This window comes from Cyprinodon tularosa, unplaced genomic scaffold, assembly GCF_016077235.1.
Source record: "Cyprinodon tularosa strain WSP-4 unplaced genomic scaffold, ASM1607723v1 ctg356, whole genome shotgun sequence".
Classification (NCBI taxonomy): Eukaryota; Metazoa; Chordata; class Actinopteri; order Cyprinodontiformes; family Cyprinodontidae; genus Cyprinodon; species Cyprinodon tularosa.
The window spans coordinates 777,527-791,626 of record NW_024039070.1 but is presented as its reverse complement, the minus strand read 5'-3'; the positions used below and the strand labels follow the sequence as shown (position 1 = coordinate 791,626).

The window sequence follows — 14,100 nt, the reverse complement described above, 5'->3', positions numbered from 1 at the left end:
GCCTAAAGAGAGGTCAATATACAAGTGTACATAGCAGGGAGAAACTCCCGCCTTCCATTCAACACTTTTACTCAAGGTGAAGCCTGTCAGATTCACTTTGCCCAGATATCTCTGGTAAATAAATCAGCAAAAACAATTGTTTAATATTACAAATTAATGTTGAAAACTACTAAATAATGAAGACATTTTCATATGCTCAAACATTCAGTATATACTACTAATACACCTGGATAAAAACTCCATATAACTTACAATATTCTTTTTACAACAAATTTTAGCTGCCACATATGCTAGCTGTCTTCATATCTTGAATATAAATACATTCCTGCAAACAAAAATTTGTATTAAAGAATCTTAAATTTTTCTAGAAAAATAATCACAAAAGTAATTTTATCAGTTTTGTAAAATCGAGTTAAACCAGTTTTTATATTAGCCAGCTAATGATAATGGCCCAACAAGATGAGGTTAAGGTCTGGGACTGTCGGACTGTCGCACTGTTTTTGAGGCCATCACAGAAGTCTGTTCTCTTATATCACTTTAGAAATAAACTGTGTATAAAAGCCTGCAATATTTAAACTATCTTGCTAATCCCTTTGAAATTCTTCCCCTTTTAACCTACAATATGACAATTTAGATATTAGTAAGCCTTAATGTGATACCTCAACAAAAAGTAGTCCAGGTCTCAACTAAAAATAAAAAGGAAACATGGATTTATTCTGAGGTTTTTCAAAAAAAAAGTAAAAAACTCCACTACTCATAACTATCAGAAATCTATTTCATGTAACTCGGTATGAATCCAGCTGTTCTCTGAATACCTTAGAGCCTTTGTTGCAAAAAAATAGTTACCAGAGAGCATCATTAAGATCTAGAAAGAAAGCAGACAGATCAGGAAAAACACCCTGGAAACCAGCCAATGATAAAACATTGGAAACATAACATAGCTTCAGTTAGAGAGGCAGCCAGGGATCCCTGTAGCTTTGCTAGAAGAATCTTTTGATCAGATAACTACAGTATTATTTATGCAATCCACATCTCTGACTTATGTGAAGAAGTAGGAAGCAGAAGGGATTCATTCAAAGAAAAGATGTTCCCTTTGAAATTTGCAACAGTCCATGTAAGAGACACAGAAATAGGAGAATAGAAAGTCCAAAACGACTTTTATTTAATTCACAAAAATCAGTAAGTGACCCAAAAACACCAGATTAACCTGAGGATGTTATTGCTACAATGGGATGAGAAAATTACATGATAGTGCTGTAGGAATGTTTTTATCTTAGCACAGTAAAGCAGGTCAGAGTTGATGGGAAAATGTATGAACCTAAATAAAGAGAAATTATTGAAGAAAACATGTTATAGGGTGCAAAAGACTGAGAACTGGGGAAGACATTTACCTTTAGATTGATCCTCAGTATACAGCCAGAGACATGATTTTACAACAATTGTTAGAATGGCCTAATCAAAGTAAAGACCCAAAATATTCTACTATATTGAGAATCTGTGGGAAACCCATGGGGGAAAAGTTTTGTTAAATTTCTAGATGGTTATTTAAGGTTTTAATTTAGTACACAGCAGTTATACATTTTATTTTAAGAAATTTGTCCTTTTTAAGATTATTGTAAACAATGTGAAAACGTTTAAGGACTACTAATAGTTTTGTAAGAGACCGTCTCAGCCATGGTATCATTCAAGATCATCATTCTACTTAATTTGCTTATATGCTTATCTGCTTATATTTGCACTGCTGACTGTTTATTCACAGTACCAATTGTTTACATATACATTTGCAATGTACTTTAACTGTAATATGCAATTACCTTCCTCTGCACTTTAATTTAGTTAGCTTCTGTCCAAACTTTATTTATACACTTTTTAGTAAAACCCATCTGTATGCTATTGTACATAACTGTAAACACCTTTTTCATAGTAATATCCACCTGTATATTATATTCGGTACATATCCAGCTGTAAATTTAGTTCATAACACTAGTGATCTATATATTATATTCATTATTTATAATAGTATTCATCTCTACACATTTAGTAGAAACCCATGTCCTGTATTTATGGAACCATTATTTATCCTGCACTTGCTGCTATTGCACTTCTGGTTAGACCTAAACTGCATTTCGTTGCCTTGTGCCTGTACATGTGTAATGACAATAAAGTTGAATCTAATCTAATCTATCACGTTTCAAGAGGATATTTCTAACATTTTCTTTTATCTTCTCTAGCTTAGAGAGATGCTATGCATTATCTGATCAACTTAGAATAATATTTTTAAGGGATTCTCCTCCAAGTCTTAGGAGGTGTTAGGTGTTTTAAGCATTAATATTAACAAAAGTTTTGAGGTTCTATTATACTAATGAAGAAATATTTTATTAAGATGTGACAATTTCTCTAAAACGTTGATAAATTAAGATCACCCCCCTCAGTTTTTTCTTGTACAGTAGCCTCACTTTACAGCTTCTGATTCTTTCCACTCCTCTTCATGGCTTTGTTTGCTTGCGTCACCTCTGCTTCCTGACACTCCATCCCCCATTTCCAAGATAAACAATCACTTCTGCCTTCTTTCTGGTCCATTGATCTACGAAGGTTTCTGCAGTTTTAGCCCTTGTGCCTGTTGTTCTCAATCAACAAAAGAAGCCTGGTTTAGGAGCACAGCTAATGACACCTGTAATGAGTGTGCAGTAAAGTGCCTAAGATGTGGATTGCTGAAGGTGAAAAAGGTAAGCATACTAAACTGTTTGCTGGTTAGGAGTCAACAAGGTAAAACCTTGATGAATATGTGGGTGATCTGTTAATTAGGTGTGAAGAGACTATTTAAACAATTCATTTAAATTGAACCTGTGTTTTGTGGAATTTCATTATGTCCCCTTACACAATACTTAGTAAAGCACCTTTTAACAGCAGTCTTTTTTGTACATTTAGAAGCTGAGATAAATGTGTTTTTCTTTGCAACACTGGACTAACTGATCTAAAAGTACATACATGTTTAAGATTAAAAGTACAAATAATTAGATATGCACGAGTTGCTTTTCTTCTTTCTATAAGCTTTAGTCATCTTATTCCATTGGTAAATTTTCTTACTTCACTGCTCAAATCAAGGGAAAAGGAAAATAAAACTTAGTATGCTTTAATTATCGCAGTGAAAATAGCTCAGTCTAAGTCTCAGATTCTCTGTAAACAACAGTTTTCAGGTTTTATTAAATTTTTCCTTATGATTTAGGTCTGGACTTGGATTGTTGAATTCCTTACAAATCCATATGCAATGTTGCTCTGTATTTACAGTTTTTCTGAACATAATTCCGTTGCTCATTAGTGATCTCTTCATCCATTTTCCCTACAACCCTGAAAAACCTGCCTGTTCCTTCTAAAGAAAATCGTCCTCATGACACTACCACCGTAAGGTTTCACATTGAGGGTGTATTACATACATTTTGCATGAAGGCTCAAAAAGTACAATTCTGCTTTAATCTTCTACATTTGCAGTGTCCATTTTAATGGCGACGATGAACAAGGTTTCAAATTGGAGTTTTCTTATTGCATCTCTTCCTTTAGGGGAGCGGTGGCTTGGTGGGTAGAGCAGTGTGCTTGTGCTCTGAGAAGCTTATAAGTACCTGGTGCGATCCACTCTGAGTTCCTGAGCAAGACCCTTAACCCCCGATTGCTCCCCGGGTGCCGCACAGTGGCAGCCCACTGGGTTAAGATGCAGAAGTACATTTCGCCAGTGTGAGATCAATAAAGTTCAATTATTATTAAGGGCAGATTTGTAACTTTAAAAAAATATATGTCTTGTTCATGTCTCTACATCTCCAGCAGATTTACTTTTGACCTTTTAACTCTTTCTCAGATCAGAGTATTTTCCCTTTCTTAGTTTGTTGATGTAGGCAGACAGTTATTCTTGGTAGGTTTGCAGTTGTGTCATGCTTTTTTCACATTTAGAGCATGGGTCAATTGCTCTTCTGTTAGATTTCCAAAGCTTCGAAAACTTCTGAGCTATTTTTGCTTTACACTTCTCTACAACTTTCTTGCTGACTTGTCTAATATGTAGCTTGGTCACATTCTCTTGCAAACCTCAGGTTTAGTTGCATTCATGCCGAGATAAAATTACACAAAGGTTTAATTTAACAACCATTTAGGTGACTTATAGAGAGAACATTTATTTAAAAGCCATATAACTGTTCAGATTTTGAAATGTGAGTGATGCACTATATTGGAAAATAATTGGCATGTACAATTAAACTTCAAACCTGGCTATACAGCACTTAAATATCTCAACATATGACTCCCACTGAAGCCTCATTGGTGTGGTTTCAACCTTTGTAAATCTAGCTGTAACGAAATAGTGCCATTTATTTAACAACAGAACAGACATCCATTAAAATAAAGCATATAATTCAACTCTTTCTTTAAATAAAAGATTTTAATATATTCTTTTATATTTTATATACAAAAATATACATTATTGTGCATAAATAGACATAATATTCACATTTACATTGTTTTAACATATATGAAATGGTGGAAAATTACTAATAAATCTATTCCCACTGAAAACGGCTTTCAGTAGACGGTCATGACCAGAAATGCTCATTACAATTTTTTTATTACAATTTATATGAGAACAAAAACAAAATAATTCAAGTTTAATTTGATAGTAATTTGGTAATTTTGGTTGGCTTCAATGGCAACCACACTCCTCAACAATCATGTCCTCGTGGTGTCGCAGGGTCAGGTCGTCGTTCTCGTAGTACAACATGGAGAGCGGGGTGAGGCGCGTTGGCACGCACGAAGGGCAAGTCACTCTTCCTGGGTGGTGATGTTTGAGCAGGCTCTGAAAGTTATCATTTCACTTAAATAAATCAACAACTTTGCATCAAAAGAAAGCTAAACTATGTGGTCATCATCTTACCTGCATGTAGGCGTGGTTGGTGGGGTTGAAGGACTCGTCCAGTGGTATCGGACACTCTCCCTCACAGCGATAGGCATTGTAGCGCTTAGGATGGATGATCCACTCATCCCAGCCAATGTGGTCAAAGTCTATCCACATATCCACCCTACGACACAGTGGCCCCTGAGCCTGCTCCACTACGGGGGCCACGGTAGGTACAGGTCCGTCAATAACTCTCAGGGCCCCCAATCGGTTCCTTTTGTGGCGTCTGCTTTGATTGTCAATCTTGACCCTGTTGGCTTTTAGATACTTGGAGTTCTCTACAGTGTGAATAAGACTGTAAGCTGCAGGGGCATCCTGGGGCATGTTGTGTTTGGAGAAGATAACCATCATTACCCGATTTGTGGTTGGATGTTGTACTTTTCTTTGCACTGTTCCCCAGTTGCCCACATCTTGACTGCACCCATCGCTGTTCTCAGGCTCCCCAGAAGACTCTTGGTTCAGCACCTCACCTCCCTGATAGAGCCAGTATTTCAAGAGAGCGGTCACATCGAATACCCTCCAGGAAGACTTTGTGATACTTGGTTTTGTGGCAAAGCTCCCCAAGAAGACAACCTCGCACAAAGTGCTGTCCGGGTCACAGCTCTGTTTCCGGGAGTGATATAAATCCACAGTGGCACGTTTGGAGGCAGAGAAAGCCGGGAGTCGGATTTGAAGCTCAGCAAGCTGGACAAGCTGACTGGTAGAGATAGAGGACATGTCAAATGTGACCGTCCATGTGTCACCCGCTTGATGGCAACCTTAATTAAAGGGAAGAAGAAAGAGAAATCAAAGCCTGACACTGATAGACTGAGTGGATGTTTAGGGGCCAAGCTGCTGGACAGATGTCAAAACGCAGAAGTGAGAGGGGAAACGGGACAGGATGTGTATTGGACCCCCCTGCACAAGGCCGTCTGAGGGCTAATATACAACCGCCCCACATAAAACAGAGCCGGCCCTTTAAAGTCCAATAAGCATTTTGTCACTTGCTGGGTTGTAAAAAGGGAGGGTCTGATAACTTAATGCAGCTGGATGACAGATGGATCACAGCAGTATTAAAAGTATAAAGGAAACAGTTTTACTAACCTTTGGCCATCAGACTCAGGACAGAATCTGAGTTGTGAACTGCAGGTTGGTCCCTTTGAGCTGTGAAGGTGTTGACAGCCATTGAGGAGATGGAGTCGGCGGCACTGAAGGAGCGGTACAGCTGCATCATGTATGAAGGGTATCTAATACGATGACTAGCTGAATGATTTATATACGCTGAACTGTTCTCCAGGTGTGTGTGATGTCTGCGGGCCCGAGATGAGTAAATGACTCCTAAAGAGCAGAAAAAGAGCGTGCAGAAAACAAGAAGACCTCTGCACTCCATTTTAGCTGAAACCCAAAAAGATTTGCCTCAGTCTGTCCTTCCTCTGGCTTCTCTCGGGCACAAATGATGTTGTGTGCAGATGGAGCTGCAGACAGGTCTTTTATAGTGGACAGCTGCCCTTTGATGACCCCTGACCACTGCAGGCATCTTAACGGCCCCTCTGATCATCAGAGCACATCACAGTCCCCGAGAAGGAGGACTTTTAGCCAAGGTCATTGTCCCGTCAACTTTTAAATCCACAATTTATTATATAAATAATTAGACACTTGAGCGTATACCTCATTAAGTCCAAAGGAAGCTTAACATTATTTATAGACTTGCAAAAATGCTTATTACTTTATTTTATAATCTCCCCACAAAACACTATAAAAAAAAATGATGTCATATTTAATGTTAGTATACTGATATGAATAATTGAATGCTGTAATTATGCTGTCAGTTTATGGTTCATTTATTATTAACTAAAGTGTTAAATTAAGACATTTATTTAAGATTATTGCTGCTGCTATTCTCTGGTTTAGAAAGGAACTACAGCTACATCCACAAATAAACAACAAATCACTTGGCAGGGATGAGCACAGTGGTGGTTAATGATTGCAGAGAAAAAGCTATCAAAAACAAAATTGCCCTTACGGGAAAAGGTTAAAACCAATAGTATTATTTTATTTTTGGGAAAAAAGAGCTATTTCTCAAGAGCATTTTTTTCGAGTGGACTATAAAGGTGCAGTAAAGTGTACAGATGGAACCTCATCAATGCTGTATGCAGTACAGTAAATAAGTTGTTAACATAGTTTAAATGACATTGCCAAATGTCATTAATAGTATCGAACAGTAGTAATTACTATGACTCATGCCACATTGCATGGCAGTCTGTCACAAGTTGCAGAAGGATAGGTGAACAAAATGGTGTCGGCTTCCGAATTATGTTTTCTATTGAAAAGTGGTTAAAATGTGACTTTTGCTGTATAAATTTCCTACTGCTTTTTCTGTTTGCAGGTGTTAGCTGTTCGTGTTTACTAAAATAATTCACCAACATAGAAAAATAGGGCTGAAACTTTAAATTATTTTGGTCATTAATTAATCTGTCATTTATTTTTTACACTTGAGGAGTTCTGGATAGGGCATATTGGAGGACAAAAAATGTTTATTATGCAAAATATATGTATATATTTTTTCACAACTTAGTATAATTCCTGCTCTAAGTGGGTTTCTCTGTCAGTTAAAGGCATATTTTACAGTCTCTATACTCCAATTAATGATTGATTACCAAATTAGTCAACGATTATTTCAGTAATTGATTAGTCCCAAATAATCTGATTGTTTCAGCCCTATAAAAATTCATCTTTTCCTTCCTCAATGGAAGGCAGATTTGTGCTTGTGGCTTAAATTGCTGTCCACTTAAAGCTACAGGCTGGATGAGCAGATAATCAGTCAGAAGAGTCGAATGATAACCTTAAAAGAGTTGTGGAGAGCAACAGATTGGGAGAGAGAATCTGTTGAAATGACAATGATAAACCGTGCCTCTTAGAAGAAAGGAATTGAAAGTCTTACTAATATTTACTGGTTATGGTTTTTATGTCATGGCTCTATCATAAATGTATAATATTTTATTTTGCGTGTTTGGAAGCAAACACGCTGTGATTAAGTTAAGAACAAAAATTTTAAGAAAATTTTTTTATTTAGTCAACAAAGTACAGAAAATCCAGTCAACCCTGTGTGACGTTGTTCACAGTAAATCTTTAGCTTATGATGAATACTTGGTATAAAAACTATCAGATTCTTCAGCATAAGAATACTGATTATTCTTATGACTAAATAAGAATTCTGGTGTGGAAAACAATGACCCATCGCTGTCAGAACAAACAAATGGATCATAAGAGGTGAAATACTTTTATACAAACAAACTCTATGAATCTTAAATAAGAGTGGTGATGCAAAGATAACACCATAAAAATACATGTATATTATGTAACTCTTTTTTGTGGTAGTGTGAGGTCTTCTGTTTCCTGCTGTGGGGAAGAATCTTCTCACAAGGCACTAAAGAAGTTTTTCACCTGTGTGTTGGAGGAACGATACTTTAGTAAAACAATGGATTATAAACATTTAGACATCAAACATTGCATCAACTTTAAAATATTCATCAATCTATAAGCTAAGAAACATTAGAGCCCCCGTGTGGCTCTTTGAGGTAAAGCAGCTATGAAGCGGCAGATTCAGATAAAAGGTACCTTTGTAATAAATTCCTCCCGCGCCTCAGGATCGCTCTTAAACTCCATATTGGCATCAAGCTGCAGGACAGGAATGTTTTTCAACTTCTTGAAGTGTATCCTACGAATAAAAGGACCAAAGGTGTGCCTGAGCATATTAATGTCTTCAAATACCAACGACTGCCAGCTGTTCAACTGCTGGTTAACAGACCCATTTAATGGACAATTGTTTAATGATTAGGTATGTAAAGGAATCAGAGAAAATTTTTCTTTATTTATGTTTATAAAACTATCTATTAAAACTACTATAAAACAATATTTATAAATAGGTTATGCTGTTTACTCTTAAAAAAATCTTCCTTTGTCTGTAAATATGACAGGATATACCAGGAGTATCTATTCCAAACTCCTAAAGTGGCATAGTTTTAGGTTTACCAAATTCATATTCTGCAAATATAGATAAACAAATAACTTAAATAGTTTAAAATATTGATCATCAACCAGGGTACATAAAGGAATGAGTAACTCTAATTTAATGGTTTTTAATTCTCTTTTAATGCTGTTAGAAAGAATGTTAATGCCATCAACAAGTACCCATGACTCTCAAATATATATATATATATATATATATATATATATATATATATATATATATATATATATAACGGCAAAATCCTTTGTCATCTATAAAGGCTTTTGTTGATTTTTGCATTTTCCTATGCAAATCCTTTTTCTCCGCCTCGAGCTTCTTTTCCAAACCTACAGCTTTACGATAAACTGAAACTAGTTCCGTGCAAAATAAATCAGATATATCTAGCGAAATTGTTTTTATGAAAAAAAACAAAACATTTTTAATGCCACGATAATCCCATTTAATGACTTTCATGCCAATTAAGGCCTTAATTTAAAAACATAATAATTAAAAAATGACTAAATGATTTTCAATGAGATCGCAGCAACCGTGTCAACAAAATAAAGATTACTATAAAAATCAGGATTTTTGGTGTTTCCTTCATTTGGAGAAAAAAAAAGTCTGTTTTAACACTATGCAAAAATGACAAGACAAAGGAAATCACTTTGAAGAAGGAAATGCTGTTTCCTCTCAATTTGGTAAATATTACAAATAATTTTAAAGTCCATAATTCTACACAACAAAGTCAGATATCCTCATTGTCTATCATCGAGGTCATGTCCAAAAGTTTCCCTCAAAGGGAAAGATCTTCAAGTTGTAAAATCAAATTCATTATTTTGGTGTCATTATGATCCCAACTTATTAGAAAAAAAAAAAAAAAAAAATTATTCATCTCAACCAAGTTAATTCTTGGTGAACCAGATCATCATATTCAGACAGACAGAATATTTCTACACTCCATGGTTTCTGTTTAATCATTTTCTGGAACATCATTTCATCAGTTGATCATTAACAAATAGAACCACAATTAAAACAGGATCTCTTCTCCACCTCAATCTATGGATGAGGAGATCCTGCTTAGATCAAGTATAAGGAGACAGTAGTTGTTCCACCTTCAGTTCACAAGTTCAGTGAAGCGCAGTGAAAGCTGGGTCGACATTCCAGCTGCAGTGAATGAACCTAACAGTCTCACCATAATAAAAGGTTATTTTCTTTATGCTGTAATGTGTAAAACGCTTGTAGCAATTAGGATGTAATTTTTTTTTCTTTTTTTTTTTTTAACCAAAATTGTATTTATAAGGAATGTGTTCATCTTCTTACTCAGTACTCTTCTCTACCAGCCACTTCTCATGCTGTTCATGAAGCCTCTCCAGGTAGTCTAGCTGTACTCCTTTCTCTTCTGGCCTTCCCCGTAGCTTTAGACGCTCCATGCATTTCTGGTAAGGTGCCAAGTTTGTTATGAGTCATTTTTAAGGGCTTACATTTATAGCTAAAAAGCAAATATTACTGACATCCATACCTGGGGGGAGGCTCTGAGGTAGATGATGCCCTCCAGCTCCACCTGGTGTCCAAACTGCTCCACCAGAAGGGAGTGCCAGTCCTGGTAAACCATCCATTCTGTGGCATTGATGCAGCCCAGTTCAAACATATTCAGAGCAAAGATGTATCTGACAGAGAAGAGTGAAGGTTAAGCATGAAGAATAAAACGTCTTGTACACAATACTTGACATTCAGAATGTTTCCTAAAATTTAATTTAAAAAACTATCAAGCACATCATCCAATTTATGTAGATCCAAATCCCAATTCTTCAGAACTAAATGTTATTTAAACTGCTTGCTTTAAGTACACAGACGTGTTGTTTTTTTTCCCCCACCTCCTCACCTGTCGCTGTAGATGGAGCGCTCATACACCTGGACAGGAAGCGCCTTGGAGTTGAGGAGACGAGCTGGAGGTGGCTGAAGCTGTGTTCTCAGACGGGTCATGCAAGAATATGTTTGAAAGGTGTAGGACCAGCGCTGAGGGTCCTGGTACATCATCTGCAGCAGGTTGCTGACTGTTGCATGGGGTGAAGAATCCCTTTCCTGGTAAATACAGAGAGCCTGTAGTGTTATTTTGTCCTTGATTATCAGAGAAAACAATTAATCTCAATCTTCTTGTGGGTAGATGAATATTAAATTCACCTTTGAAGTCTTGCCCTCAATGTTCTGCCACTCGCTAACAGGCTCTGTCATCACCTCCCAGTCTGGAGAGGCTGACTGCAGGAGTTTTGCAAAAGTCGACTTTCCAACAGCTGTAGGATAAAAGCAAATGAAATATTGCTTACAGTAACTTAATTACGCAAATGTACAAATATCAAGTTTGTTCCTTAATATCTACTTTAATTATCTGTACAAATTAAAATAATGTTTTTCCAATGTAAAGTTTATTGTGCTACTTGCTTCACCAGGTTTAGATTGGATCCTGCACGTAAGACAAGCTATTAATTAGACTCTCCTTATTCACATCGCCCAGAAATACAATATTATACAAAAGTACACATTCACTGTAACCTATTCTGTATTTTTTCATGCTAACATCACAAAGATAATAGTATATTGGATTTTCTTTTTTGTCAAACCCACAACAAATGGCAGGTAACTTTGAAGTGGAATACCTTACATATAATAGTTTTAAAAATAAGATTTAAAAAGTGTAAAGTGTTATTTCTATAACCGATTATTTTCCCTCTTTTCATGACTGTTTTAACATTGAGGCATTTTCTAGCCACTTCTAGTACAAATCATAATTTTATTACAGGTTCATTTTAGAGCTGAAGCAATTAATCAGATTAATTGATTATTTAAAATAATTCTCAACTAATTTGATAATCGATTAATCTTTAACTGGAGTTGTGACTCTAAAACACGCTCTTAGCTGAAAAAGCAACCCACCTTGAGCAGCAATTATACCAAAATTGTAAGAGGTAAAATTTTTGCATTTAAGATTAAAAAAGAAAAGAAAAATGTTTTCGTCTGTCAATATGTTCTTACAGAAGAGGATTAGGGCCACTGAAAAAAACAGATTTTTAAATTTTATTTCAGTGTAATATGAGAGAAAAAAAGTTAGAATTATGACTTTAATCTCAGAATTATGACTTTTTTCTCAGAATTCTGACTTAATCTCAGAATTATGACTTTTTTTTTCTCAGAATTCTGACTTTTTTCAGAATTCTGACTTTAATCTCAGAATTTCTGATCTTAATGTAAATGGGCACCATGAAGGAAGAGATGTGGGAGCACTCAGCTTCACTGACAAAGATGCGAGTTGTTTGGGAGAAATACTAACACATTAGTGGAAAATGACGTTATTAGGTGACTTTTTACGTGATGTTATTTAACACAAAGATGCTATTTATTAATGGAAGGGCAGAAGGCGATTAAAACAAGAGAGCTAGTTTAGTCTTTAAAACAGACAAAGCAACGGTTTGATGCTAACATGTTTGTTAGATGTCAGAATTCTGAGAAAAAAAAGTCAGAATTCTGAGAATAGTCAGAATTCTGAAGTAAAAGTCAGAATTCTGAGAATAAAGTCAGAATTCTGAAGTAAAAGTCAGAATTCTGAAGTAAAAGTCAGAATTCTGAGAATAAAGTCTGAATTCTGAGAATAAAGTCAGAATTCTGACTTTTTTATTATATTATACTGAAATTAAATTTAAAAATCTGTTAACTTTATTTTTTATTTTTACAGTGGTCCTAATCCTCTTCCATATCTTTATCCAAAAGTCCTCAAGTGAAAAGTTTTAGTTTCACCTGGTTTAATTTCACAATAAGCCTTCTTTAATTAACCTTTTGCTACCTGATTATTAATTGATAAATCGAAAAAATAATCGACTGATTAATCGATTTGCTAAAAATCCTTAATTGTTCATTTTATACCTCACCATTGAGGCACTCTGTGTGGGTCTCTGGTTTACAAAATGATAACCTAAAATGTTCTTTGAAGACAGTGCACATAATGACTGTTAAAGTTATTTCCACTGTTAATTTACGCCCAATAACTTCTTCTTCTGTCTGGTTTCTACTGGCGGGTAACGTTGAGTTGTATTAGCGCCATCTACTGTGCTGGAGTGTGGACCAGAGTATCTCCCTTTAATCTAAATTCTTATAAATAATCTCCTTTCCTTCAAAAATGTTAAAACTGCTTTATTTATTACCCAATAACAACTGACACTCTGAAACCGTTACACGTCCAGTGATCTTACCAATATTTCCCTCAATAGAAACTCTCCTCACCGGCGATGCAGCATCCTTAGATGAAATCGAGTGCTTTCTTAAGGAGGAAACATTTGGATCCCTTGTGTTTTTATTCATAACACCGCATGAAGTTGTCATTTCTCTCAGGATGAAGCAGCTCGATGGTTTCCTCCGTGATGATGCAAAGATCCAGAGCTGTCTCAGACCTCTCACTGTTACAGGAACATGAGGTAACAGCGCAGCCATTGTGATTAAACTAAAATAAAACAGCGAACATTTTTCCTCCGCAGTCGTTGGTCTGTCTGTTATTAACCACTTAAAACATCCCCACGAGATTAATAGTTCACGTAAACTAGCCCCACCCCCGCACTCTGACGTAACGTCAACTTTCTGTGGAAGAAAACCGAATATCTGCTCAAATTAAATGTCTTATCAAATTCTATATTTCAGTCTTTCGAATATGACTAAACTAGAGTTTCGCAGATTGTTCACCTTGTGAATTCAATTCATACCATGTGATCAGTTTAGTTCAGAAACGAAGATGTACTTCCGGTTTAACATCCTGCACTTTCAAAATAAAATACTCTCAAAGAATATTTTATGTAATATTTTCCTTAAAATTAGTATTTCTTGGTATGATTTGTCGATGTGAAAATGCCGAGTAAGTGATGTTGCTTAAAGGAGTTGTCTGGAAAAACTTCAGAAACTTTGTTGAAAAAAGTAAATATAACAAATGCAAAAATAAATAAAACAAAAAGTTAATTTGGTCTAAAAAAATCTGTATCTCTAAATTTTTCATTCAATTATTTTTTGATATCTCTAAATAACTTAAGTGCAACTGATAAACTTTAAAAGTTACTTAGTTAGTTGAGTGTCCAGCTATGTGGTTTTATTTCAGTGATAATCCAGTTGTTCTGTAAAGGCCTGCCATTTTTAATTGAGAACC

At 35.6% G+C, this 14,100-nt stretch overlaps 2 protein-coding genes across 3 annotated transcripts; both read right to left on the bottom strand.

Moving 5' to 3' along the window:
• Positions 1-4,476: 4,476 nt before the first annotated feature.
• On the bottom strand, positions 4,477-6,544 carry spaw (southpaw). The gene is made up of 3 exons (XM_038295597.1): positions 6,017-6,544; positions 4,913-5,691; positions 4,477-4,834 (listed from the first exon to the last, which is right to left on the bottom strand). Exons 1-3 carry the CDS (start codon positions 6,300-6,302, stop codon positions 4,682-4,684), a joined length of 1,218 nt encoding a protein of 405 aa, XP_038151525.1. The 5' UTR covers positions 6,303-6,544; the 3' UTR covers positions 4,477-4,681.
• A 1,417-nt stretch (positions 6,545-7,961) lies between these two features.
• dguok (deoxyguanosine kinase) lies at positions 7,962-13,696 on the bottom strand. Of its 2 annotated transcripts, none has more exons than XM_038295446.1 (7): positions 13,163-13,696; positions 11,103-11,212; positions 10,804-11,003; positions 10,441-10,588; positions 10,242-10,357; positions 8,531-8,630; positions 7,962-8,356 (listed from the first exon to the last, which is right to left on the bottom strand). In XM_038295446.1, the coding sequence occupies exons 1-7, from the start codon at positions 13,398-13,400 to the stop codon at positions 8,330-8,332; spliced, it is 939 nt and encodes a 312-aa protein (XP_038151374.1). In that variant the 5' UTR covers positions 13,401-13,696; the 3' UTR covers positions 7,962-8,329. The 2 variants fall into 2 exon arrangements, with proteins under 2 accessions (XP_038151374.1, XP_038151375.1); XM_038295447.1 differs by having other exon boundaries at positions 13,194-13,330.
• Positions 13,697-14,100: the final 404 nt, after the last annotated feature.